The sequence below is a fragment of the Ovis canadensis genome, chromosome 14 (assembly GCF_042477335.2).
Source record: "Ovis canadensis isolate MfBH-ARS-UI-01 breed Bighorn chromosome 14, ARS-UI_OviCan_v2, whole genome shotgun sequence".
In the NCBI taxonomy this organism is placed as follows: domain Eukaryota; kingdom Metazoa; phylum Chordata; class Mammalia; order Artiodactyla; family Bovidae; genus Ovis; species Ovis canadensis.
Window position 1 is genome coordinate 27,736,651 of NC_091258.1, and position 27,532 is coordinate 27,764,182.

General features: G+C 57.6%; 2 protein-coding genes and 1 long non-coding RNA gene across 46 annotated transcripts; 2 read left to right on the forward strand and 1 right to left on the reverse strand.

The window, feature by feature from the left end:
• On the forward strand, positions 1-21,169 carry DPEP1 (dipeptidase 1). 44 transcript variants are annotated; one of them, XM_069549730.1, is made up of 14 exons: positions 87-379; positions 5,222-5,343; positions 5,505-5,589; positions 5,957-6,040; positions 6,196-6,433; positions 9,956-10,088; positions 10,319-10,451; positions 10,574-10,724; positions 10,853-10,922; positions 11,075-11,251; positions 11,337-11,421; positions 11,503-11,578; positions 11,694-11,829; positions 11,916-12,215. In XM_069549730.1, exons 5-14 carry the CDS (start codon positions 6,330-6,332, stop codon positions 12,081-12,083), a joined length of 1,233 nt encoding a protein of 410 aa, XP_069405831.1. In that variant the 5' UTR covers positions 87-379; positions 5,222-5,343; positions 5,505-5,589; positions 5,957-6,040; positions 6,196-6,329; the 3' UTR covers positions 12,084-12,215. The 44 variants fall into 44 exon arrangements, with proteins under 44 accessions (XP_069405835.1, XP_069405824.1, XP_069405828.1 ...); XM_069549754.1 differs by lacking the exon at positions 11,916-12,215 and adding an exon at positions 19,041-21,169 and having other exon boundaries at positions 155-379; positions 5,222-5,287; XM_069549731.1 differs by having other exon boundaries at positions 155-379; positions 5,222-5,287.
• On the reverse strand, positions 20,632-27,530 carry CHMP1A (charged multivesicular body protein 1A). Its single transcript, XM_069549770.1, has 7 exons — positions 27,395-27,530; positions 25,214-25,233; positions 23,592-23,669; positions 22,873-23,019; positions 22,489-22,617; positions 22,024-22,211; positions 20,632-21,873 (listed from the first exon to the last, which is right to left on the reverse strand). The coding sequence occupies exons 1-7, from the start codon at positions 27,399-27,401 to the stop codon at positions 21,852-21,854; spliced, it is 591 nt and encodes a 196-aa protein (XP_069405871.1). The 5' UTR covers positions 27,402-27,530; the 3' UTR covers positions 20,632-21,851.
• Positions 22,148-27,024, forward strand: LOC138418415 (uncharacterized). Its single transcript, XR_011248549.1, has 3 exons — positions 22,148-23,674; positions 24,752-25,475; positions 26,811-27,024. It is a non-coding gene; the product is annotated as an uncharacterized lncRNA (long non-coding RNA).
• Positions 27,531-27,532: the final 2 nt, after the last annotated feature.

The window sequence follows — 27,532 nt, forward strand, 5'->3', positions numbered from 1 at the left end:
GAGGGTCAGAGGGCGCTGAGCCTGGGAGGGCTGCATGTGCCGGGCACGCCTGCCTCTCGTGTCTGCAGAAACTCAGACCAGCTGACACGCGTGCAGCGTTCACCCCTCCGAGGCCGCCTGTGGAACTCAGGGGCGGGTGCGACTTGAGAAAACAGAAACAACCCCCCAGGCCTCGTGACCTGAGGGGAGCCCGCCCTCCCGCTCCTGGGGAGCCTGGGCGCCAGCGCTCACTGAGCTGCAGGAAGCCTGTCTCCTCCCATCGCGGGAGGGCTGTCTGGTTTAGGCAGCACCCGGCAGGGCAGCCATTAGTGGACACCTACTGTATGCCTGGTGAGGCCTCTGAGTCTGAGCTGAGGGGACCGGTTCGGGTGCCCAACGGGTGAGTGCATCGCAGGCGGGTAAGGAAAGGGCCTGCTGGGCTGTGGTTCTAGGGGTGAATGGAGGGCCAGGGCCTCTTGGGAGTGTCTCTGGACCTGAGGGAGGGACCGCTGCTGTGTCCAGTGGACCACGGAGCTCAGAGTGGTGGGGACAGCCAGTGGGGGCTGTGCAGTTAACCCCAGACAGTGGGGGACAGAGGGGGACAGTGGGGGACAGAAGGCAACAGTGGGGGACAGGGGACAGAGGGGGACAGAGGGGGACAGAGGGGGACAGTGGGGGACAGAGGGGGACAGAGGGGGACAGAGGGGGACAGAGGGCGACAGAGGGGGACTGTGGGGACAGAGGGCAACAGTGGGGGACAGAGGGGGACAGAGGGGACAGAGGGGGACTGTTGGGACAGAGGGCAACAGTGGGGGACAGGGGACAGAGGGTGACAGAGGGGGACAGAGGGCGACAGAGGGGGACAGAGGGGGACAGAGGGGGACAGAGGGCAACAGTGGGGGACAGAGGGGGACAGAGGGTGACAGAGGGGGACAGAGGGCGACAGAGGGGGACAGAGGGCGACAGAGGGGGACAGAGGGCAACAGTGGGGGACAGGGGACAGAGGGTGACAGAGGGGGACAGAGGGCGACAGAGGGGGACAGAGGGCGACAGAGGGGGACAGAGGGGGACAGTGGGGGACAGAGGGGGACAGAGGGCGACAGAGGGGGACAGAGGGGGGCAGAGGGCGACAGAGGGGGACAGAGGGGGACAGTGGGGGACAGAGGGGGACAGATGGGGACAGAGGGGGACAGTGGGGGACAGAGGGCAACAGTGGGCGACAGAGGGGGACAGAGGGCGACAGAGGAGGACAGTGGGGGACAGAGGGGGACAGATGGGGACAGAGGGGGACAGTGGGGGACAGAGGGCAACAGTGGGCGACAGAGGGGGACAGAGGGTGACAGAGGGGGACAGAGGGGGACAGAGGGCGACAGAGGGGGACAGAGGGTGACAGAGGGGGACAGAGGGCGACAGAGGGGGACAGGGGACAGAGGGTGACAGAGGGGGAAAGAGGGGGACAGAGGGGGACAGAGGGCGACAGAGGGGGACAGAGGGTGACAGAGGGGGACAGAGGGGGACAGAGGGGGACAGAGGGGGACAGTGGGGGACAGAGGGGGACTGTGGGGACAGAGGGCAACAGTGGGGGACAGAGGGGGACAGTGGGGGACAGAGGGGACAGAGGGGGACATTGGGGGACAGAGGGGGACTGTGGGGACAGAGGGCAACAGTGGGGGACAGAGGGGGACAGAGGGGGCCAGTGGGGCCAGTGGGGGACTGAGGGGGACAGAAAGGGACAGTGGGGGCAGAGGGGACAGTGGGGAGAGAGGGCACAGTGGGGGACCAGGAGGCCTGTGGAGAAGCCAGCAGCCTGAAGGCACCCTGGGGCTGGGTGAACAGTGGCCTCCATGAGGGTTGGGGGCAGAGACCTGGGCAGTGCCTTCACGACTGGGCCTGGACAGCTGAGAGGCCTCAGGATGCCTGGACACAGAGGCCACATGGTCTAAAGGGCCTGGACCCAGGGCTCCCCAGGACACGCCAGCACACCCCATTGCCTCCAGGCCCACTGGGGGTTGCCGTGTTCCAGGCTCTGTGGGTGGTCACGGGGCTGAGGGCCTGGCCATAGGCCACAAAGAGGACATGGGGGCCGTGGGCACAGTGACACAGAGACGAGGGCACCTGCAAGGCTGAGCCTGTGTGCTGTGCTCGTGCCAGGACAGGCCTGGGGTAAGAGTGTGTGTGAGTGTGTGGTCACAACCATGCACCTGTGTATTACTGTGAGTTTATATTGGTGTGCTAAATGTGTCTGTGTGCACGTCTGCATCTTGGCGTCTGCGTGTGTCTGATCACATGGGCAAGCCCACACGGGTGTGCTTATAAGCCTGTGCTGCGTCTGCACATGCAGGTCTCGTCTGTGATGTCCTGGTGTATGCGTGTGCTGGTGTGTGGGTCACAGGAGGTGTCGGCACGCTTGCTATGTCGGGGCACAGGCATCTTGGCACACAGGCGGTTGTGCCAGGGCGCCTGTGTAATCGTGCACTGCATGTGGGTGTGTGGTTAGCTGTGTTTGCTCGTGTCTGTTCGCACACACAGGGTGTGTGTTCCTGAGGGGCAGGGGCTGTGGACTCAGGGCCTCCGGCTGCTCTGGGCTGTGTCAGGGCTGCGCCCCTGCGGGCGCAGGTGCAGATGGGGGCATCTTGGGGGACCGTCCCGGGAGCTCATGAGCACCTGGGCTGCTCCGGGCGGGTTTGTGAAGAGCCGGGCAGGCTCTGGCTGCTCCCTGGCCGCCTCTCCGGCTCCCGCCAAAATGTAGCAGCACTGCTTGCTTTTTGTGTGTTTATTGTCACCGTGTTCCTTCTGATGACGGCAAGTGACGCTGATGTTTCCCATTAATGACATCATTCTCTTCATTTAAATAAAACGTGAAAACATTTTAAGGCAGACAATTAGGCGGCTCCCCTGGGAGCTGAGCAGGCGGCAAGGCTTGGCCATTCTCTCAGGAACCCTAAGGGAGAGCGCACGTCCTCAGCCGCTGTGGACCGGGGGCTTCTTGTTGCCAAGGAGACTGTGGGGCGCGGCCGCCCCCAGCAGCCCAAGGTGGTTCGGGTCACTCACCCATTTTACAGACCACAAGGCACTGTCACCAACACCGTCACCAGCCGCGAGAGAAGGGCCAGTGTGTCAGCTCCCTGCTGTTGAACAAGCAATCCTCCAAAGATCTAGCCGGCACTCAGGGGTCTCCGTCTTTGCTCACGTTTCCAGACCCAGCAGGGCCAACTGGTCTCTGGCCCAGAGTCCGGCCTCAGCCAGGAGCTGGCAGGGGGCCGCAGCCGGCCGTCAGCTGGGGGTGGGGGGAGCTGGGCTGGTGGCTGCATCCCCCATGGTGAGTCCAGGACAGGAGCCAGATGGCAGCACGGAAGTCATGCCGGCCGCTTTCTCTGCGGGTTGAGCCGATTGCCTCTCCTCCTGGCAGAGAGTAAGGAGGATGGACAGGCGAGTGCTGCCAGTTCTAGAACATGCAGTAGGCCACACAGGGGCATGAACCCAGGGCGGCCTGTTCCCAAGCTTGTGCTCTCAACAAAGCCTGGTCCCACCTCCTGAGAGAGTCTCTAAAATCAAAGGACCTGGGCCAGGCTGTCGCGCCCACTTTGTCCCTGAGGCTCATGTCATGGGGTGCCAGCACAGGAGGAAGCAGAGACACCGTGAGAATCCTCCACAGCTACAGCCACTGCAGCCCATCGGTCAGAGGTGGGCCTGAGACGGGCATTTCCTTGCCATGTCCCTCCAGGTGGCAGGAAATGACTCAGGCAGAACCTGCAGTGTCCCACAGAGGAAGGGTCCTTGACTGGCAGATTCAGCCTGTTTTGGGGGATAACTTAGATGGAGACGGCCATTTCAGGAGCATTTACAGAAGAGGGCGGCAGGGGTGCAGAGGGCAGGGGCCCATCAGAAACCAAAGGGGAGCTCAACTTAGATGTCACAGGAGCAGGCGGGAGTGAGAGACGGCTAAAATCAGACTTATGGATGGCTGGATGGTGGACAGGCTGACCCCCGGTGCCCATAGACACAGATGGACAGTCCTGGTTGGTCTGTGGCCAGGCTGACTCCGGGGAAAAAGACACCAGGGAGTGTCCCTAAAAATATGTTTGTTTTGAGAATCAGGGTTGCTGTGATGCGCTCTTGTTAGATTCTGACATTAAGGGCCCCCTCTTGCTTTGGGAGGCTCTGGTATCTAGCAGTTTGGCTACTGCATGAAGTGACAAAGACCTCCAGCTGGTAGAGGACAGTCTGCACATGCGATGAAAGGTCAAAATACACAATGGGGGGAAAGGGGTCCAGAGGAAACATTATCATCCAGTAAACAGGAGAAAAGAAAACAGAACTACCAACTGACACCAGATAATAGTGCTTCCATATAAGAACAAGGAGCAAAGATAAAAGAAACCCACCAACAACAGAAACACAAGACGGTACTTTGGGAGGTTAAGTATATAATTTCTGAAAGAAAACTGGGTGAAAATGCTTAAATTCAGAAACAAGGAAACTTATAGAATAAATTCAAAGAATATTCCATTCATAAATTCACAGAATAGAAATGCATAGAATAAAAGCACAAGAAAACCTAAAACAGGAGAGAAAAATACAAGAGTCAAATAGGAGCAGTGCCAGAGGTCCAGCATCCGACTGAACACGGTGCCCGGGAGCAGACAGAGGAGGATTCCAGGGCGTGTTGTTGGACCAGCAGCAGAGCCAGCGACCCCGCACGAGGAGCTGGTCAGATGAAAACAGTCTCCAGTGAGGCCGTTCACTGAGAAAGTGCAGAGCCAAGGAGGAAGAGGTAGCTCAAGGCAACAAGCTGCCTACAAAGAACTGAATTCTCAGCAATAGTGCATTGTGGATAGCCTTTCACTTTCGAGAGGAAACAGGTTATGATCCAGAAGTGCAAGGCCAGCAGACCTATTGCTCACTTATGAGGGCATAATAATGTCAAGTGCAAACATTCCAGAGCTTGGAAGTTCACTTCCCAACACCACTGCCAGGGGTGTTTTGGGGGAACAGCTCTAGTGAAGCAGGACATAAACCTAGAGGCAGAGGGCCCAACACAGAAATTCAGTGGGAACCATGGATCCGAAGCTGGGCACTGTGAGTAGGAGGCCCAGAGCGTGGAAGACTGTCAGGCAATCAGAGACCCCAGGATGAACAATTGACTTGAGCAGACAGATTCAGGTGTGAGTGTGGGGCCTGACCCACGGGTCCACAGGTCGGCGCTCCCAGCAGGAGGGCCCATGATGACTTCTGTTCACAGACGGATGAGAAGTCTGACCACGTGCACAAGCAGCCTGACCCCGAGCCCCACCAAGGGACACAGGCTGTGAGTTACTGGAGGGAGGAGGCGGAATGGACCCTGCACAGCACGAGCCCTCCTGGGTATAGACTTGGGCCCCTTGGCTGTCATCTTCCGGGGCTATCATCCTGGAAATCCTCTCGTGTTTGAACAAGGGTGTACCCGGCCCTCCCATGGGTGTAGTTGAGTGTCCTTGAGTCTTGTGTTTCTTGGGTCACCCAAGGACGTATGGTCATGCCCACAGCTTAACTCCTGGAAATGTGTCCTCTGTCACCAACTTGCAAGAGTCATCTGCAGCTGAAGTCCCAGAACTGAACGTGAATGACCCGGTAAGACCAGCCCTGTGGAACCCAGCAACCCCGAGGAGCCAGAGTTGCCCACCAGAACCAGGATGCTGGCCCAGCCCTGGGACAAGGATCACTGATTCACCCATCCCAGCAGCTCCTGGGAGCATCCTCAAACTGCCCCACTCAAGACCTGTTTGTCCTCAAACAATCCATCTGAGAGACCTGTGTGAGCCTCCAGTTCTGAGGAAGTACAAACACTCCAGGCTTCTGACCCCAAGCCCCCGTGTCCAACCTGCTGCTGAGCATGGGTCACAGTGCTGTCCCCAGGACCAGGGTGGGGTTTGGTGGGAGCGCCCCTGTGGGGCTGTGCTCCACTGTCTGTGGAAAGTAACATAAAACTACTTGACAGGCAAACCGAGGGGTGCATTCAAGGACGCAAAACCGAATCTTGTTTGCAGAACTCAGGCACTGGGTCCTAGGGGCGGGCGTGGAGGTAAGGCCCTCCCCGCCTCTTCTCCTGTCCTCTGGGCAGCAGCTCCGCCCTTGGGGTTTTACTGCACCTTGGCCTGGCCCGGACAATGACGCCCAGCCTCAGACAGCGACGCCCAGCCACAGGGTCCAGGAACTCCCATCTTCCCACCCTCACAGGGAATGCGCTGATTACTGATAAACGGGAGGTTGGGCAGCGATCACCTGGACCAAAGGCCTCCGTCTTCTGGCAGGACAGCTGCTTAGGACAGACGCACAGCAGCGGCAGGCAGCGGGTGCCCAGGGACAGTGCCATGTGGACCGGCTGGTGGCTCTGGCCCCTGGTGGCCGTCTGCACTGCAGACCAGTTCCGGGACAATGCGGTGAGACTCATGCAGAGCACACCTGTCATTGACGGGTAAGCAGCCACTCGGGACGGGTCTGCAGTCTGGGCTGGGGGAGCTGTGATCAAGGCTCATGTGACCTGAGACAGGTACTGCCCTGTCTCCCCAAGACGCAGTCTCTCCAACTGAAACATGGCCTTTGCTCTTTGCTGAACTCTTTGTGGGATCTCAGGGCTACAAAGACTTCAGCAGAGGAGGGTCTGTGGGAATGGGGAAGGAAGTGGGTGAGTGGTTAGGCCCCCGCTCCTCAGCAGCTCCCGGGGCACCTGAGCCCAACCTGAACCTCCTGGGGGCTGGATCCCAGCTCCGGAAGGGGGGGCTGGGGGCCCTGCCTCACAGGAAGGGCAGGGAGGGTGTCACTGGGGAAGACCCTGCTGGCCCTCTTGACCCTTCTTCTTGAGGCCCTCTTGTCACACACCCCGCCGCCCCATCCACCTGGCGTGACCCCATCAAATCCCAGCTTGACCTCACCGAGGCACGCCAGCCTTCAGTGCCCCAGACAAGCTCCTGGGCACCCACTCCCACGGGTACCATTCCAGCCAAGACCCTAGAGACACCTTGTCTCTCCCTGATGTTGCGGCCAACCTGGGCCTGCCTGTCCCCTTCAGTTACCCTCCTCCACCACCCCACCCCCTGCTTGAGGTCAGGCCTGCATCTCTGACCGTCCCCTCCTCCCACAGGCTCGAGGTCAGGTCTCACACTGCAGCCAGGGGGAGGCTTGGAGACCCAAGTCCCACCCCTGTCCTTCAAGATGCCCCCTGCCGTGACTCCCACTGAGCTTGGAACAATAAAAACAAACAAAGAAAAAAAAGTCCTCACAGCTGCCCCTGGGGCCCCTTGACGCTGCAGGCAAGCCTGGCCAGGTCCCCTCCCCTGATCCTGGCCCCGGCTCCTCGGGGACTTCCAGAGCCCTGGGAAGGACACCACCTGCACACACACTCCTGCCCCGCCTGCTCTCCTGCCCACCCGCCTGCTGTGGTGCCCGGCACACAGGCTGCATGCAGCCCAGAGGAGCAGTATCCAGTGTGCATGGGCTCTTGGGTGCCGGGAAGGCTAGGAGAACACTACATGCTGCTGGGTTTTGCTGGACAAAAGTTCTAGACGAAAAGCAAAGAAAGTGAGTGTCTTGTCACATAAGACCTGCCTGGAGCTGCAGGGTAGCCCTAGAGAAGGAAGTGGCCATCAAGGGTCAGTGTGCACCCCACCTTTCCTCCTTCCCACAGCCCTCCCCTGACCACTCTCCTTCCTGTGCTTCCTGGACCTCCCATCCCCCTGCTCGCCGCTCGCCTGCTCCACAGGCATAGAGAGCTTTCTGCAGAGGCAGCTGCCCTTGGTTCCCACCCTGGAGGCCCTTCTGTCTCACAGGTCCGGGTTCAGGGACTGGGCATCCCAGGCCAGCAAGCATAGGTAGATGATCAACAGAATGAACCAGGGAAGCTGTTCCTTCATTCTGGAGGACTCAGGGCAGCTGGGCACAGGGAGACGGGGTTGAGTCTAGGTAATGGAGCTGTCTCAAGAGCAGTGTAGCTAAGAGACACAAAGAAGTAGCTTTAACACAGAAAAGTGCAGAGGAAGCCCTGGTACAGCATTCCACAATAGTGCAGCCACCATTCCCACAGTTACCTCGTGATTTAACATAGCTGCACCAGCTCCAGCCATCACATCTGTATGCCAGAGCTGGTCTAAGTGTGCATTTGGTTGTCCTTTCTAGCACTCTCCAGAACTAGGAACCCTCTCCTCCCTTCTTTTAGTAGAATGGAAGAGTCCTCTACCATGTCTGAGGATGCTACCCAAGCCACAAAGATAAGGAGAGAGGCTCCACTAGGCTCCAAAAGGTGGTATGGCCCACAGAGCAGAGACCTACAAAGGGAGGAGAGGGGAGGAAGGAGGAATAAAGTGGAGGCAGCTGGAGGGTGGGGCTGCATGTCCTAGACCAGCAAAGGAGTAAAGTCCTGCCTGGTGGCGCTGCCCCAGGGACAGCACCCCCCAATCCTGCAATGAGGTGATGACCTCGCCTCACTGGAGTTCATCCACCTCTCAGTCAGCAAAGGCCATGCCCAGCGGTCAAATCTCAGAATTTGCAGAAAACATTGCTGGGGTGGGAGCCCCACCCAGGGCACCTGGGGCAGCTTCCACAGTCTGGAGCCCCAGGGTGGGGTCCAGGGAGCCCTCACTTCCCACCATCAGGAAGAGCCCACCCCAGGGGGCTGGACAACCTGGGCCACCACAGTGTTAACATTGATAGTGCTTGATCCGCACTAGGCAGCCCCGACAGATGAAGAAACAGACAAGAGGAGGGAGCGGAGCTGGGGATGGGGGAGGGTCCTGGGGACAGTGGGCCTGGCTGCAGAGCTGCAGAGGAGGCCTGGATGGGAGGGCTCCCAGTGGGAGTAAGGCTCTCTCCAAGTGTCCCCGTTGTCACCAGACCAGGGATGCAGACGGGCGGCTCCCTGCACGGCTCCCTGAATGTCGCATGCGTGTGTGCACACAGGCTGATAAAAGTCCGACGGAGGGTCCGGGCTGGGCCTGAGACTGCTTCTCTCACCAGGTCCCAAGGGCCGAGGCCACTTCCAGCATCTGGAGCTTTGGCTCCCAGCGGCCTCTCCTCTGGGGCTGCTCCTGGTCCCCCTCTGTCAGTTCCTGGGGCCAGGGAGAAGGTGCCCCAGCCCCACCAGTGCCCACTCGCCAGCGGCTGATAGCCCTCCGCGCCCCCTGCGCCTTCTCCTCCGGGTCCGGTCTGGTCCTCTCCGCCCTTCCCACCTCTCCCTCTGCCCCACCCCTACCTCCAATGCACTCTCCGCCTCCTGGCTCCTGGGAAGACTTTAGAGGGCTTGTCTTTTGGAAGCATAGAGGATCCTCTTGGAAATGGTGCGAGACTGTGCCCATGGACTGAGGCAGAGAGGGTCTGCGAGGCGACCGGAGGTGCGAAGGGAGCCCCAAATTCTGCACTGGCGCGCTGCTCGGTTGGCCACCCTCCCCCAGGGAAGGCCACGCCTCTCACTTCCCCAGCTCCTGCAAGAGGAGATTTCAACTCCTTTTTTTGACCACGCCTCAAGGCGGGGTCTTAGTTCCCGGCTGAGGGATGGAACCCGCGCCCCTGCTTTGGAAGCGCGGAGTCGTAACCACTGGACGGCCGGGAGTCCTAGAATTTCGTGTTTAACCTGTGAAATCTCGCCGAGGCCCTACATCCAGTGACCCCATGGCAACCAGTCTTATCCATGGAGACTGTTTTAACCGTCCGCCCCCCCCCCCCGACGCCCCCCACGATTTTGAAGCCAAGCCAGTGTGCGCCCTCCTTTTTCCCCAGTGGAAGGCTCAGGGAGAGAAGACCTGTCCCCTTAGGGCTCAGCTCGCTGACCTGGCCTGGGGGTGGGGCCGGCTGAGAAGCTCACCTGTGCTCAGGTGTGTTCATGTAACAGCAATCACCCTGGGACCCTCCTAGTCCTCAGCCACTAGAAGAGGAGCCAGAGAAGGGGCAGCCTGCCTGGGAGGAAGCTGTCCTGAAACCCCCGTCCTGACCCCTCCTGGCCCTCCAGGCACAATGACCTGCCTTGGCAGCTGCTGAAGAAGTTCAACAATCAGCTTCAGGACCCGAGGGCCAACCTGACCAGCCTGAACAGCACGCACACCAACATCCCCAAGCTGAAGGCTGGCTTTGTGGGGGCCCAGGTAGGGTTCGGCCCTGAGCCCGCCCACGGAGCCCACCCGCTCTTCCCTTGGCGCCCCCTCACTGGTGGCCGTGTACCTCCCTGGGCCCTTAGCGGGGGCTCCGATAGCCACCCAGGCTGTGGGGAGGGCTTCTGGGGCGCGAGGGGAGCCCCAGGCCTGTATGCCTGAGCAGGGGCAGGGCCTGGGTTCCGACCGCTCGGCTCTCAGCCCCTCCCCACCGTGGCCCCCAGTTCTGGTCTGCGTACACGCCCTGCGACACCCAGAACAAGGATTCGGTGAAGCGGACGCTGGAGCAGATTGACGTCATCCAGCGCATGTGCCAGCTCTACCCCGAGACTTTCCTGTGCGTCACGGACAGCGCAGGTGCGTGCCAGCGCCCGCGGCGGGGCGGGGATCAGGGGGGTGGGGGGTCGGGGGGTGGGCAGGGGGCCGTCCTGAGCAGAGCCGCTGGGTTGTCCTTTCACGTTGCAGCCCCTTACCCCCAGGGATCCAGCAGGCCTTCCAGGAGGGGAAGGTGGCCAGTTTGGTTGGCGTGGAGGGCGGCCACTCCATCGACAGCAGTCTAGGTGTCCTGCGGGCGCTCTACCACCTGGGCATGCGCTACCTGACTCTCACCCACAGCTGCAACACGCCCTGGTGAGCAGCCCCAGGTCGGGTCTAGGGGCAGGGATCCTGGGGTACCTGCTGTCCTCCGAAGAGGCTCGAGGGGTGGTGGGCCTGGACAGCCATGCTTCCCCTTGGGCTCCCGCTCTCTGCTCTCCCAGGGCCGACAACTGGCTGGTGGACACGGGAGAGGACGAAGCCCAGAGCCAAGGCCTGTCATCCTTCGGGCAGGTGAGTGGAGGCCGGGGCAATGATGAGCCCTGGGCTATGATGAGCCCCAGGAGGTCTTGTGAACAAGTGGGCACAGTGCAGCCTGCCTGGTCCCGGGGTGTCGTCTGTGACCCTCTGGGCTGGACAGGTCCCCTGATCCCGTCCCCCCTCAGAGCGTCGTGAAGGAGATGAACCGCCTGGGCGTCATCATTGACTTGGCCCACGTGTCCGTGGCCACCATGGAGGCCGCTCTGCAGCTGTCCAAGGCCCCGGTCATCTTCAGCCACTCCTCGGCATACAGCCTGTGCCACCACCGGCGCAACGTGCCCGACCACGTGCTGCAGCTGGTGGTGAGGGTGGGGCTGCTCCTCTGCCCTGGGCTGGCCCTCGAAGCCTGGCTGCCCTGCCCCCAGCTCCACCCTCTCTCCCTTGCAGAAGCAGACGGGCAGCCTGGTAATGGTGAACTTCTACAATGACTACGTTTCCTGCAAAGCAGAGGCCAACTTGTCCCAAGTGGCAGGTGGGTGGGCTTGAGGGGCCGCGGTATGGGCGGGGGTGGGAGTGTCCCTCTTGTAGGGCCTCATGTGCTGCCTCCATGCAGACCATCTGGACTACATCAAGAAGGTTGCGGGAGCTGGAGCCGTGGGCTTTGGTGGGGACTACGATGGTGTGTCCAGGTAAGGCAAGACCCTGCCCATATGTTGTAGGGAGCAGAGGGTTCCAGGGCTTGGGATGGGGCCCCCAGGCTCCAAGCCCCAGGCTGCAGACTCTGGCTCTCTGCCCACATCTCAGGCTCCCCTCCGGGCTGGAGGACGTGTCCAAGTATCCAGACCTGGTCGCTGAGCTGCTCAGGAGACAGTGGACAGAGGAGGAGGTCAGGGGTGCCCTGGCTGAAAACCTACTAAGGGTCTTCAAGGCAGTGGAGCAGGTGAGGAGGGACTGCCATGCTCCCGTCCCCCCACCCCCAAGCTTCTCCTGCCCTCAGACAGGCAGCTGACCTGTGTCTGTCCCCAGGCTAGCGATCACAAGCAGGCTCCTGGAGAGGAGCCCATCCCACTGGGCCAGCTGGAGGCTTCCTGCAGGACCAAGTACGGCTACTCAGGGACCCCCAGCCTCCACCTCCAGCCAGGGGCCCTGCTGGCCTCCCTTGTGGCCCTCCTCCTCAGCCTGTGTCTTCTCTGACACTCCAGGGGCTGGCATGGCCGCGATTCCCTGTGCACTCAGGCTGCCTGGTCCTGGGCAGGCTGCAGGGCTCCCTGGGCAGCACATTACGCAGGCACAGCTGGGCCCTCAATAAAGGCACCGAGCCTTCAACTCTTATGTCATCGACAACCGTAGCCCTGGAGGGGCCTCTGGCTGGACACCTGGACACACGAGTGCCCGAGTCCGGAAGGTCATGGCCAGCGGGGTCAGGGTCTGAGAAACTCTGTGGACGTTGCTGGAGGCTCTTTAAAAACACAGTCCAGGCTTCAGTTGCCACCTCCTCACACGCGCTTGTACATAGGCACACACACAAACACACATGCATGCTCATCTGTGCACTCCTGCACCCCACACCCTCATATCCTCACTCATGCATGCACATATATACTCCCAATGCACTCACACTCGTGTGCCCACCCCTTGGGCCAGTCTCTCTTGGTATAAAGGTCTGGAGCTGGGAGGCTCCCAGCCCCGTGGGGTCTCCTCGCACATGGTGAACACAGATCCTACAGGACAGGGCTTTCCACCTGGGCTCAGCAACCTCCCCAGCCTGGTTATTTGGTGGATGTGTCTGGAGATTAATAACTTAGTGGGTGACAGACTCCAGACAAGACCCCCAATATGTTCCTGCTGGTGCTTTTCCAGGCCAGAGCCCCCGAGAACACTGCTAACAACCCGTGCCTGCCAGCCAGCTGGCACCCTCTCAGGGAGGTCTAAAGTCACAAGCTGGGACACTGTGGGTATTTGCTGACACTTGGGATCAGTGTAATGTTAAAGGAGGAAGAACTCAAGTCTAAGGTTTTTGTCCTGAGTTGGCCAATTATTCCAACTGCACCAGCTGCAGCCACTGATTTACCTAAGCCGGGCTGGAGGAGGCAGGAGGAGACCTTGGTGGGCTGCAGGTGGGCAGGCCTAAATTTGCTAATGGGGAGGGATTTTCTCATAAGAAATGCTTTAAATCCATCTGAAATCACCTTCATCACATTGGAACCACACCCAGAGGCAACAGATCAAGTGCTGTCCCCAGAATCTGGTTCTGGAAATCCTTCTGCTCCCGCCTCTTTCACCCTTGGAGTTGCAGGCCCACAGCCTTTCCTGGGTCTCCAGGTAATGGGCTCCATGAGGCAGGTGCCATGCCTGAGCTGGCAGCATGGAGTCCATTCTGGAGCCCCTGGAGGGCCGTCTCACTGGGCGGAGCCCATATCAGCCATTCTGCAACTGATCTCAAGTGGCCTTGGCCTGAAGAACAGCTTGAAGAGGCTTGGGTTCCCAGCCAGAGACTGGGTTGTGTTGTGGAGATGAGAGCACCAGGTTCTAACTGCTAGACCAGTGGTCAGTGACAAAGGGCCCTGGCCCTTCAGCTTCGCAGGGAACTTCCACAAAGACAGAAAGTAGTGAAACAAGTAAAGTATTTATTAAGAGGAAAAAGAGTACAGAATCCCAGAGACAGGGGAGCCTGGTGGGCTGCCGTCTATGGGTCACACAGAGTCGGACACGACTGAAGTGACTTAGCAGTAGCAGCAGCATGTGTGGACAAGCACACAAGTGGACTCAGGGAGAGGGGGTGCCCCTGAGTTGCACCCTCCTGGCAGTTAGCTTTACTTTTATGGGACAGTTATTCTGGGTTTCCTTTGGTCAGTCATTCTGATTTTCCTGGTTCATAGTCCATATTTGGTATATCTCAGCATCCTCCCATGAGTGCGTGCCTCTCATAGCCAAGATGGATCCTACCGAAAAGGCTTCTGGGTAGAACATCCCTTGACATGACTCCTCTTTGGCTTCTAAGGAGCCATTTTTGTACATGTGTGGTCTGGATGGTTTGAGTAGGGCCCAGCCGCCTCCCTTAATTGCCCTGCTATTCTTGTTTTGGAGTTCCCCTCAAGAGAGAATGAATCTCTAATTGCTTTAGCCTGGTTGGGGGTGGGGGGTTGGGGGTGGGGGGTGGGGGGTGGGGTTGTCCATCTGCCTCCTGCTTCACAACCAGGCAACGAGTCTCAGGCCTGGTTCAAACCAAGATGTGCTCGAAGCAGGGACAAGGGGTGGCCCAGAGCCACAGGCGGTCACTCTGGCAGGCGGATGGGCACAAAGGGCAGGGACCTAACTGCGGTTCTGACTCTAGAACCCTGTTAGGGGTTCACACGCCCCCAAAACTGATCAAGAGCAGACAGACTGTGTAGCACCACCCCCCAACCCCGCCCCACCCCGCCCCGCAATACGAACCATGGAATTTAACAGACTGCCCAGAGGGCTTGGCTGAGAGCAGGGCCTTTTGACAACGCACCAGGGGCCCCAGCAGAGTCCCTGCACAAACTCTGTCCTCTGGTGGGCAAGAGCGTCTCACAGGGGTGCAGCCAGCTGGGCAGACTAGTTTCTGGAGCGCACAGGGCCTACCCGGATGTAGTTTCGGAGTGCACAGGAGGCTGCCCAGATGGGGTTCCGGTGAGTACAGAGGCGGGGCACACAGACAATATCTGGAGCACACAGCGGCAGGGTGCACCATTCGGGGTCCGGGGCACACACGGGGGCCATGCTGTTGTGCCTCACATTTTCAGGTGCACACAAGGCTCTGCACGGAAGCAGTTTCTGGTCCTCACACGGGAATGTCTGGAGGCAGTTTCTGGAGCACCGAGGGGTTGTTGAAGGAAGGTATCTTCTGGTTCTTACAGAGTAACGCCTGGAGGTCATTTCTGGTGCACAAGGGGGTGCAGGAGCATAGTTTCTAGTTCGCGTCGCCGTGGGGAGGCGAGCGGGGCGGTGCCCGGACGTCCTTTCTGGTGCACACAGGAACTGCCCTGACGTGGTTTCGGGCACCGGTTGCTGCCCGCATGTGGTTTAATGAAAACAGAGGGGCTCAGGGGCACAGAGTTTATGGAACTCAGAGGGCGGCTGTACACCAGTCTGGTTCTGACACACACACAGGGGCATACTGTAGTGCTTCAACGTGTCCACTGGAGGGCACACCAACATGCTTTCTGGTACAAACCGGGGGCCCACGTGCACAGTGCCGTCCACAGATGTGGTTTCGGGTGTACACAGGAGTTGCCCGGAGGTAGTTTCTGATACACACAGGAAGTGCCCGGACACAGTTTCTGGAGGACACAGTTTCTGGAGCACACAGAGGGATGTAACGAACTGATTCCCGCACAGATATAGCGGCATGCTATCATGTCTAACATGCTCACAAGAGGGAGCACAAACATGCTTTCGGTACACATCTGGCTGCTCACCGACATAGTCTGTGCCCCCACCGTGGGGGCGAACGGATGTGGTTTCTGGAGCACATAAGGGGTTGCCCAGACGTTTATGATACACACAGGAAGTGCCTGAAGGTTATTTATGATACACAGGAAGTGGCCGGACGTATACCCGAGCATAGATTGTGGCATGCTGTCGTGCCTAACGTGTCCACTGGAGGGCGCACTGACATGCTATTCATGGACACATGGGTGCCCAAAGACCGGGATTCTGTGCCCGCAGTGGGGGCGAACTGATGTGGTTTCTGGTGTACATAAGAGGTGCCCGCACGTTGTTTCTGATGCACATAGAGCGATGCAACAATATGATTCCTATGCCATGTTGTGCCTAAAGTGTCTACAGGAGGGCGCCCACAGACCTGGTTTCTGCGTGAACACGGGGTGAATGGATGGGGTTTCAAGTGCAGATAAAAGGGTGCCGGAATGTTTATGATACGCACAGGAAGTACCAAGACTATATGTGATACACACAGGAAGTGGCCGGAGATTATTTACGATGGACAAAGGAAGTGACCGGATGTTGTTTCTGGAGCACACAGGAAGTGCCTGGATGTATTTTTGTACATATATAGGGGCAGGCTATGGACTTCCCTGGTGGCTCAGACGGTAGAGCGTCTATCTACAATGCGGGAGACCCAGGTTCGATCCCTGGGTCGGGAACATCCCCTGGAGAAGGAAATGGCAATCCACTCCAGTACTATTTCCTGGAAAAATCCCATGGATAGAGGAGCCTGGTAGGCTACAGTCCATGGGGTCACAAAGAGTCGGACACGATTGAGCGACTTCACTTCAGGGGCGCGCTGTTGTGCCTAGCGTGTACACAGAAGGGCGAAGGAACACGCTCTTGGCACACGCATGGGTCCGCGTAGACCTGGTTTCTGTGGTCACAGTGGGGGAGAACGGATGTGGTTTCTGGTCCACGTAAGGGAGCGTTCGCACGTTCCTGATGCACAAAGGAAGTGCTCGGACGGTGTTTCTGCTGCACCGGAAGTGATGCAACAATCTGATTCCGAGCGTATATACACTGGAATGTAATCGTGCCTAACCTGTCCACCGGAGGGTGCACCAACATGATCTTGGTGCACAAGTGAGTGTCCACACCTGGTTTCTGGGTCCAGAGTACGGGGAGAACCGATGTGGATCACCGGGTGGGTGCCGGGACCATTATTTTTGATTCACATAGGGAGTGCCCGGCCAGTTGTTTCTGATACACACAGGAAGTGCCCTAACTTCCTACATTCTTGCCTATACATATAGTTTCGTGCAGTTGCGCCCAACATGCCCGCAGGAGGGCGCGCTAACATGCTGCTGGTGAGCACATGAGTGCCAACAGACCTGATGTCTGTGCCTACAGTGGAGGCGAACGGTTGTTGTTTCTGGTGCACACAAGGGCCGGGGTGCCCAGACGTAGTTTCTGAGGCACATGGGAAATGTCCAGATGTAGTTTCTGGCGCACACACAGTTCAGTTCAGTTAGTCGCTCCTTCCTGTCCAACTCTTTGTGGACTGCAAGATGCCAGGTTTCCCTGTCCATCACCAATTCCTAGAGCCTACTCAAACTCATGTCCATCGCGTCAGTGATGCCATCTAACTACCTCGTCCTGTCATCCCCTTCTCCTCCTGCCTTCAGTCTTTCCCAGCATCAGGGTCTTTTCCAATGAGTCGGTTGTTTGCATCAGGTGGTCAAAGAATTGGAGTTTCAGCTTCAGCATCAGTCCTTCCAATGAATATTCAGGACTGATTTCCTTTAGGATTGACTGCTTGGATCTCCTTGCAGTCCAAGGGACTCTCAAGAGTCTTCTCCAACACCACAGTTCAAAAGCATCAATTCTTCAGTTCTCAGCTTTCTTTATAGTCCAACTCTCACATCCATACATGACCACTGGGAAAACCATAGCTTTGACTGGACACACCTTTGTTGGTAAAGTAATGCTTTTTAATATGCTGTCTAGGTTGGTCATAGCTTTTCTTCCAAGGGGCAAGCGTCTTTTAATTTCATGGGTGCAGTCACCATTTGCAGTGATTTTGGAGGCCCCCAAAATAAAGTCTGTCACTGTTTCCATTGTTTCCCCATCTATTTGCCATGAAGTGATGGGAGTGGATGCCATGATCTTAGTTTTCTGAATGTTGAGTTTTAAGCTGTATGCGTGGGGGATCAGATTATTGCAACTCTCTGTATGTTTCAGAAACTACTGGGCACTTCTGTGTGCATCAGAGTGCAACTTTTTCACTCTCCTCTTTCACTTTCATCAAGAGATTCTTTAGTTCTTCTTCACTTTCTGCCATAAGGGTGATGTCGTCTGCGTATCTGAAGTTATTGATAGTTCTCCTAGCAATCTTGATTGCAGCTTGTGCTTCCTCCAGCCCAGCATTTCGCATGATATACTCTGCATATAAGTTAAATAAGCAGGGTAACAATACACAGCCTTGACTTACTCCTTTCCCGATTTGGAACCAGTCTGTTGTTCCATGTCCCGTTCTAACTGTCGCTTCTTGGCCTGCATACAGATTTCTCAGGAGGCAGGCAGGTGGTCTGGTATTCCCATCTCTTGAAGAATTTCCCACAGTTTGTTGTGATCCGCTGGCACACAGAGGTAATCAACAATTTGATTCCTACGCGCATATATAGTGTCATGCTGTCGTGCCTAACCTGTCCACAGGAGGGCGCATCAACATGCTTTCAGTGCACACGTGGGTGCCCTCAGACCTGGTGTCTGCGCCCACCGTGGCGTCAAACGGATTTGGTTTCAGGTGCACATAAGGGACGGAGAAGGAAATGGTGACCCACTCCAGTGTTCTTGCCTTGAGAATCCCGGGGATGGGGAAGCCTGGTGGGCTACCGTCTATGGATGGGGTCGCACAGAGTCGGACACGACTGAAGCGACTTAGCAGCAGCAGCAGTAGCAGCACATAAGGGATTCCAAATATTGTTTCTGATTCACTCAGGAAATACCAGGACGTTATTTATGACGCACACAGGTAGTGCCCAGACGTTTCTGATGCACACAGAAGTGCCCAGAAGTCGTTTCTGAAACATAGAGAGTTGCAATAATCTGATCCCCGTGCATACAGTGGCATCCTGTCGTCCCTAACGTGTACACAGGAGGGCGCACCAACATGCTTTTGTTGCACAGACCGGTGCCCACATACCTGCTTCTCGCGCCCATAATGGGGGCGCAAGGGTGTGGTTTCTGGTGCACACAAGGAGGTACCCAGATGTAGTTTCTGCCACACAGGAACTGCCCAGAACTGCCCAGTTTCTGCAGCTCCCAGGCGGCAGCCCGAATGCGATTTCAATGAGTACAGAGGAGCTGACGGATATAGTTTCTAGAGCGCACTGAGGGCGGGGTGCACTATTCTGGTTCTTGGACATACCTGGGGGCATACCGTCGTGCCTCACGTGTTCACGGGGTAGGGAGCGGCGCACCAACATGCTTTCTCGTACATACATGGGGGCCCTCGTACATACAGAGGTGGTTCCCAAGCCCGCGGTGAGGGCGCACAGATATGGTTTCTGGTGCACAGAAGGGGACACCAGGACGCAGTTTATGGAGAACGGAGGGGTTGAGAAACCTGTATGCAGGTCAGGAAGCAGCAGTTAGAACTGGACATGGAACAACAGACTGGTTCCAAAACAGGAAAAGGAGTACATCAAGGCTGTAACTTATTCAACTTATATGCAGAGTACATCATGAGAAACGCTGGGCTGGAGAAAGCACAAGGTGGAATCAAGATTGCCGGGAGAAATACCAATAACCTCAGATATGCAGATAACACCACCCTTATGGCAGAAAGTGAAGAACTAAAGAGCCTCTTGATGAGAGTGAAAAAGTTGGCTTAAAGCTCAACATTCAGAAAACGAAGATCATGGCATCCAGTCCCATCACTTCATGGCAAGCAGATGGAGAAACAGTGGCTGACTTTTTCTGGGCTCTAAAATCACTTTAGATGGTGATTGCAGCTATGAAATAAAAAGATGCTTACTCTTTGGAAGGAAAGTTATGACCAACCTAGATAGCATATTAAAAAGCAGAGACATTACCAACAAAGGTCCGTCTCGTCAAGGCTATGGTTTTCCCAGTGGTCCTGTATGGTTGTGAGAGTTGGATTGTAAAGAAACCTGAACACCGAAGAATTGATGCTTTTGAACTGTGGTGTTGGACAAGACTCTTGAGCGACCCTTGGACTGCAAGGAGATCCAACCAGTCCATCCTAAAGATCAGTCCTGGCTGTTCACTGGAAGGACTGATGTTGAAGCTGAAACTCCAATACTTTGATCACCTGATATGAAGAGCTGACTCATTGGAAAAGCCCCTGATGCTGGGAAAGATTGAGGGCAGGAGAATGGGATGACAGAAGATGAGATGGTTGGATGGCATCACCGACTTGATGGACATGAATTTGGGTGGACTCCAGGAGTTGGTGATGGACAGGGAGGCCAGGCATGCTGCGGTTCACGGGGTCACAAAGAGTCGGACACAACTGAGCGACTGAACTGAACTGATGGGTTGAGGACTGTTTTCTGGTTTGCACAGGGTGGTGCCCAGAGGTAGCTTCTGCTGTACACAGTGGGTACAGGAACATAGTTTCTGGTTTGTACAGTGCCGGGTGCCCAGACATAGTTTCTGTAACACACAGGAAGTGCCCTGATGGTTTGTGAATATGGAAGGGGCACGGAACATCATTGGTGGAGCACGTGGGGCGGTGGCAGGGTGGACCAATCTGGTTCTGGCGCACAGCAGGGGCGTGCTGTGGTGCTTCACGCTGTGCATAAGGTGTACGCACGGGGGTCCACAGTGGGGATGCATGCAGGAAGTGCCTGGGCGCAATTTCCGACACACAGAGCATGGTGCTCAGAGGTGGTTCCTGTGAGCTCGTGGGGGTAAACGGTGGCCATCCAGGTCAGAGAAACCAGAGGGCCTATCCCAGACTTGGGGTTGGAGTAGTTTTCTCGGTTGGTTCCTGGGTAATTTAGAGGCCTGAGATGAGGAAAGCTCGTACACAAATGTCTACTGATGTTGTTGTGCACTAGGTTTGCAGTTTTTAATAGCAGTTTAAAATTATTTCAGGGTAAAATCGTAAAGAAACTAGATCCTATTGAGTCGGACTGAGCAGGGCTTGGGAATCTCACTCCTCACACTACCCACCTGCCCGCTTCAGGAACGCATTAGCCTGTCCTTGGGGCTGGACCACATGCCAAGGGTCCCCACCTCAGGCACACACCCCCACCCTCCTCCACCCTCCCACCAGCCACTGAAACAAAGATGGAAACAGTTCTCAGAAGTCAATCTTTTTCTTTTTACTCAGAACAGCATTTCAGGAAAAGGCAAGCTTCGCCAGCTGCCCTTTGATGAGCAGCAGCCTCTGCCCTCACTGTGTGTCCCGGTGGGGCCCCACCCCCGCTGGGGACACACTCGGGACCCTCTCTGGATCCCCAGCACATGGAAGCCCCAAAGGATGTTGAGAGTGTAAGGCGAGGTGGTCGTCACAGAGGAAAAACCAGACACTCTTGACCCCTTTCTCTCTGGTCTCACACTACTGTCTATAGCTTATGGTACGGAACACCTGTGGCCTCCAAGTCCTGGAGGAATGAAATGCAGTGAGCCTCGGGAAAGCTCTCCCACATTTCTGTCCTCAAGAGCCATCGCTGTGAGGACGGTTGGTCCGAGGCCTCTGGTCAGCCCCAACCACCAGTGCTCTCCAGCTGACGCGTCCTGTCTACTCTTCCTTCTCTTTTGGCAAAAACAAAAACAGAAAACCCTGGGAGCTTCAGGAAGGTGAAGTAAACTTTAAGAATTGAAGAAAACAGAAACGTGCAGCCTGTCTGCAGCTCCTCTCAGGCTCCCGCACGTCATCGGAACCAGTGCTGCCGTGGGCCCCACCGTGGCTCTCCCATCAGTCCCTCCAGCTTCAAGGTCAACGGCGTGGGCCCACCATGCAGCCAGAGCCAGCCGGGGAGGCACCCGGTTACTACAATTACGGGAAAAACGTCCCCCCAGGAGGGGGAAGAGCCTGAGCCCACCTGGCGGCAGGACCAGGTTCCAGCTGGAGCAGGGAGGTGGGGGTTGGGGAAAGCTGGCAACAGGGAGCCGCCCCGACCCTGGCTGGCTGACCGCTCCCCATGCATCTGTCATCACGGAGTCTGAAGGCCCCCATGTCCATGTGGAGACCACTGGCCAGTCCCTGTACATTTCTTAGTGGGTGGTGGATGGAGGGAGCCTGCAGACTGCCCAGCTGGTTGGCCCGGAGTCACAGAAATCACCCAAAGAAGTCACAAGTTTGTGCAAACTCACCCTGCAGGGCACAGACCCACGCCCACACTCAGACAAGAGGAAGAGTCCCAGGGCTGGCAGGTGAGAGGCTGGGAGCAGCAGGGGCCAGTGCTGCCGCAGGCTGTAGGCTCGCTCGGCAGAAAGGCCAGACCAGAGGGAAGGGGAAGTGGCGGCCTTCCCGGCCTTCCCCCAGGCCAGGAAGGGGCGCTGGTGCGGGCTCTGCTAATTCCTCAGGGCGGCCAACCTGTAAACAACAGGACCCTCTGAGGCCCCGCAACAGCACCCTCCACCTCTTCCAGGCCGTCCTAGTTGCCTTCCTCCCCTTCTATGGTGAGCGGCCTGACGCCCCCCACCCCCACGCACACATGGGGCTGGGTTTCTCCGCCCCGCCCACCTCCGGGACAGCTGGTCCTCCTGGCTGCGCACGGAGCTCTCGCCCACAGCAGAGGCACCCTCGGGCAGCTGGCTGAGCTGGTCCAGCACCTCCAGGCCGTTCTCCTCCGCGATCTGCAGGATGAGGCTGTCCACCTGTTCCTGTGGCGTGGTCAGCGTGGTGGCCGAGCTCATGGAGTCTTCCATCACCTGAGGGTCGAGTGCTGGGCAGTCAGGGCGCCCCAGGGCTCCCTCTGTCCCTCCAGGCCTTTCTGGCACTCTCCCCAGCGCACACTCTCCAGAGTGCTGGGTCCGGGGCATAGCTGCCTGCAGGGCACCCACCCTGGGCCCGGGCCCCCTCTCCCCTGCTGGACCTCTGTGGGCTGGTCTGGACTCCACACAAGGAACCAGGCTCCCGGAGGGTGACGGCCCCAGGGGGAGGGAGGGAGCAGACGCGGCCATCACCGGCACACCTGGGCGCACGTACCGACGTGTGTACATCCAGGTTCTGCACCTGCTGCTCGAACCTGTCCATCACTGCAGAGACCTTCTGCAGGTCCATGGTGCTGAGCGCCCGGTCCAGGGCTTTGGTCACCTGCGCCATGTTCTTGGTCACCTGCGGAGGCAGCAATGAGGTGGGCAGGGCCCTCAGGCCCCAGGGGTCCCTGCATGGCACGTCTGCAGACGACACTGTCGATGGAAGAATGGACAGGAGGAGACCCAGGCCGTGACACTTAAAAGCCTTCGGGGCGTGTCTCACACGCTGGCGCTTGCCTGACTGTAGAGAAGGAATCCTGGGGTGACCCCAGTCCCAGCTGCACCCTCAACTCCGCCAGCAGGAGCTGGCCGCGTCCCCTGGCCAAGCACTCACCCCCTTCATGGTCACGGCTGTCTGCACCTTAGACGCCACGGCATCCACGCGGGACGCCATGCGGAGCCAGTTCACACCTTCGTTCTTTTTGCGGATGGCGTTCTCAGCATACACACGTGCACACTCTACATTCTTCTGCTGAAGGGCCTGAAATTCAGAAGGGAGATGCCAGCTGGGGTCCCGTCCTGGCCTGGCCTGGGACTCTGGTGTTTGGCGGGTGGCCCCTTCGCAGCCTCTCCCCAGGGGTTCTCCTCAGAAATGTCTCAGGAGTGAGGGTACCTAGGACCAGGGCCCCAACCGGCCCCCAGAGAGGATCAGACAAAAGCAAGCCAAGCCCAAAGACCATGGCTGCCTTTCCAGGTGTCCTCTCCATTGCCATGCCCGGCCCCCTCCGCTCCTCCTGGGTCACACACAGAATCTGTCCACCTGGAAGAGGCAGAGCTGGGAAGGCCAGCATGACCAGTGCTGACCCTCTGGGGCACAAGGCTTTAGACCGCACGGTCGGCTGCGTTCCCTTTCTTCCCCAGGGCACCAGATCACTCATACTGGCCAGGACCCCAGGAGCTACTGCAGCCACTCAACGGCTGTAACCAGTGGCTACAAGCAAGTCCCCCAAGAGCGTGGGCGACCCCAGGAGCCTCCAGCCTCGCCCCGCCCCATGGAGGGTCAGAGCACAGGACCAGAAGGATGGCCCAGCCAGCATCAGGGCCCACACTCACCTTCTTCACCTTGGCCTGCTCTGCCTTGGAGTCCTTCTCCGCCTTCTTGGCCAGCTTCTCCAGCTGCTTTGCTGTGAACTGAGGTAAGGAGGCTGGGTCACAGCATCAGCCTGCCTGGCCCACTCCCCAACCTCCTGGGCCTCAAGTCCACCTGAGGGACTGCCGCCTCTGCTGGACAATCCACTCCCCTCCCAGCATCCTGTCCGTGGGCTGTGCTTGCAACTGCCTTCCCTCCACACACAGGCTGGCTGCTGGGGCCTTGGCCCCACCTTCCAGCCTGTTCCACAGAACAGCAGCTGGGGGCCTGTTGAGAAACTGCCCACAGGCCTCACCAGCGTAAACCCCTCCCTCTCTGATATCCTCCTGCCGTCTGGCTGTGAAGCAAACAGCTGAATGCTTTGGGGTCTCAGCCTCAGGCCGACGTGTGCCCTGCTCCCGTGGTCTGGCCCATGTAGGTCACCGGCTCCCTAACTGCAGGCTCATGGCCACAGGGTGCTCTCTCCAAAGTCAACCCACTTCCTGGTCATCAAACTCAATCCTGAGAGGCCTTTAAATCAACATCTGCATCGCCTGACCCCTGGACCATTCTCTCTTCCTGCATTGTCCAGTCCAGTAGGCACTAGACACGTGTGGCTACTTAAGTTTAAATTACTTAAAATTAAATAAAACATCAGTTCCTTGGTCCTGGGAGCCCCACTCCAGGTGCCCAGTGTGGCTGGCATCAGGTGTCGCTGTGCATAGCTACCCGGGCCGGTGCAGCCCTTCTCCTGCCCCAGCCGCCAGGGCCCCTCCCAAGGCGGCTCCTCGGCCTCCTGTGTCCAGCCTTGCCCGGCGCCCCCACCCCATGCACAGCCTGAAGTACACACTGGGCCACCATCTACTGCTGCTAAACAAGGTCCATTCCTCTGGCCAGGGGCCCTGGGACTCACCAGTCAGCTCCAACACGGAGCCCCTGGCGTGACCTCACACACCTCAGCCCTGGTCAGAGTGGCCCCCAGGCCTCTGCTGACTGGAAGCTGGCAGGGAGAAGGCTCAGATGAGCCTGGGGAACAAGTAGCCTCCCAGAGGCCAGCAGTGTTCTCTCAGCCAGTGTCACCTGGGATTTCCCATTGTAGAGAAAAGGTTTCTTATGTGTCTACCTCCCATCCTCCGTTCCTCAGGGAAAAGTCCAGGTGGTCCTGACCTGGGAATCTGGTCTGGAGGCCACAGGGCTGAGCCGGTGCAGCTGCTACAGTCGGGACCAGACAACCTCACTCCCTTGCCCTTCAGAGCCCGCGTGGCTGTTCCCTCTGAGGGACTAAGGAACTCTGACAGAGCCTGCCAACACCACCGCAGGCAGGAGGGACACTCGCTGCCAGAAAGAATGCTGTCCCGTGTGTGACTCTGAAGGACGTGAGGCCACCATTTTAAACAACTCATGGAACGTTTACGGGATGCACAGACAGTCACCCTCATGGACGAGTCCAAGTGACCCACTTCTGCTCAGCCCAAGAAAAGCCAGCAAGGCGTGTCCCTGACCCCTCAGTCATCAGTCTGGCTGAGCACCAAGTGTGACTTGCACCATCTGTCCCCACTGACAACCACCAGGATAGGGTCAGGGTGAAAGGCTGATCAGCACATACCTTCAGCTGGAACAGGGTGTCTGCAAAGAGAGACGATTAAGGAATCGTGAGACGACTGAGGAATGTGAGAAGCAGCACCCCTAGCTGATGGGGTCACCACCTCCCCTGAATGTGAAGAGCTGTCATAGAACTGGGGCATGCAGGGAGGCCCACTCACACCAGCTTGGCACCTCCTTAGCCACAAAGCTCGGGCAATGAGAGAGTTTCCCTGACCCTCTGACACCACTAGGAACCACCTGGACAGCACCAGCTGACATTAAGGGTATGAGCGCAGCCTACAGTGAAAACACAGTATGGTCTGTAATCAGTGGAGCTTTACAAAGGACCCTTGGGAGTTCTCCCCACTCTAGTAACGTTTACTACTTGTTGTTGTTCAGTTGCTAAGTCTTGTCTGACTCTTTGCAACTCCATGGACTGCAGCACGCCAGCCTTCCCTGTCCTTCACTATCTCCCGGAGTTTGCTCAAACTCGTGACCATTGAGTTGGTAGTGCTATTTAACCATCTCATCCTCTGCCATCCCTCCTCCTTTTGCCCTCGATCTTTCTCAGCCTCAGGGTCTTTTCCAGTGAATTAGATTTTCACATCAGGTGGCCAGAGTATTGGAGCTTCAGCTTTAGCATCAGTCCTTCCAATGAATATTCAGGGTTGATTTCCTTTAGGATTGACTGGTTTGATCTTGCCGTCGAAGGGACCCTCAAGAGTTCTCCAGCACCACAGTTCAAAAGCATCTTCAGTGCTCAGCCTTCTTTATGGTCCAACTCTCACATCTGTACATAACTACTAGAAAAACCATAGCTTTGACTAGAAGGACCTTTGTTGGCAAAGTGATGTCTCTACTTGTTAACAGTTTGTCATAGCTTTTCTTTCAAGGAGCAAGTGTCTTTTAATTCCATGGCTGCAGTCACCATCTGCAGTGATTTTGGGGCCCAACAAAATAGTACTTGACAGTCTGTTTTTCATGGATAAAAACAGCAGGGTAATGATTCTTACGCTGTAAAAGAGCTGGCCCACAGAGACCACATCCAAACTCAAGAGCTAGGTAGTTTGGGGTTCATCTTAAAACTATCTCAGTGTATCCCATTCCTAAATTTGGGAAATGATTCTTGAAACTGTTTACCACACTAGCCCAGAATGAAGAAACAAAATCCTAGAACCAGAATCCAGACCCATAAAGGCAGGTGAAGGCTCCCAGCCAAGAGCTCCCCTGGGCCCTGTGCATCTGCCAACCGTGAGCGCAGGCCCTGGGCAAGGCCAGGTCGTCTGTGCATCTAGAGCAGGTGGCAGGCAGTGTGCTTCCTGCGGGGGACAGCAAGGCTGTGTTGAGTGTGGCCCAGACTAGGGTGGGAGGGACAGACTCCACAGGGCAAAACCTGGCCCTGGAGAAAAGGGATATGGGAAAACAATTCCCTGGGGAGCTGAAGCTGAGTGCGGAAGGCAAAACCCAACGTGTGTGTGCTGAGCATTGGGGTGGGGTGCATTCATCTTCTCTCTGAGGCAATCTGTATAGAATTTCCTTCTCGACAATGACGTTCCACCTCTCTGTCACACCAGCACTGAAATATTCTAGCAAATGTACCTATCTTCACTTTATCACAGATGCTTCCTGTTCCTAGGCAGAGCAGAGCAGAGAGCCCTGAGGTGGTACTGCTGGCAGTGGAGGACCAGACAGACGACCACGCCGCCTGGGGCCTGCGCCTGCACGGACTCCCTCCCAGCCTCTGTTTTCCCATCTGCGGAATGGGATGATACGGTTCCTACCTCAAGAACTTCTGTGCCTGTACCTAATGAGGAATTTTTGTCTTAGCTCTTACTTCTCTTGATAGTGTTCTGGGGACACTGGTACAACTGCCTCCTTTTCGGGTGCCCTCTGACCCGGAATCCCAGGGCCCAAAAGCCTGATGTCCCTCACCAGTACAGCAGCTTGGCAAGCGGAGGGTGGGGCAGGGGCAGGGGCAGCCGGTCGCTGGGGAGAGCCGGAGAAGTGGGCGGGGATCAGGGAAGGGGCTCTGGTATCCGAGCTCTGGGTCGAGGTCCCGGGTTATGGGGTCGGGGACTGGGGTCCCAGGTTCAGGCCCCAGAGTCCGGGGTCGGGTTTCAGGGTCTGGGATCGAGGCCAGGGGCACCCGCCTAAGCCCCGCCCGCCCCGCCCCGTGCAGCCCCGGAGGGCGGCGGCCTCTCACCGTCCATGGCTGGTCCGGGAGCGGCAGGCCTGGGGAAGACAGACCGACAGGATCTTCCAGCGGCGTCAACCGACCCCGGCTGGCGAGCGGACCGGAGGGCGGGTGGGCACTTCCGGGTCGCACCTATTTCCGGCTGCG

Bases quoted from the DNA above. Each gene is read 5' to 3' on its own strand.
- DPEP1 (XM_069549712.1), top strand. From the start codon at position 324: ATGCCTGGTGAGGCCTCTGAGTCTGAGCTGAGGGGACCGGTTCGGGTG. The intron at 10,452-10,573 runs GTGCGTGCCAGC...CCTTACCCCCAG, and splicing joins GTGCGTCACGGACAGCGCAG to GGATCCAGCAGGCCTTCCAG. The intron at 11,830-11,915 runs GTGAGGAGGGAC...GTCTGTCCCCAG, and splicing joins TCTTCAAGGCAGTGGAGCAG to GCTAGCGATCACAAGCAGGC.
- CHMP1A (XM_069549770.1), bottom strand. The intron at 23,020-23,591 runs GTGAGTGTGGGC...TCTGAATTTCAG, and splicing joins AGCAGGCCAAGGTGAAGAAG to GCCCTTCAGCAGAAGAATGT. The intron at 22,618-22,872 runs GTGAGTGCTTGG...CTGCCTCCGCAG, and splicing joins CAGCCGTGACCATGAAGGGG to GTGACCAAGAACATGGCGCA.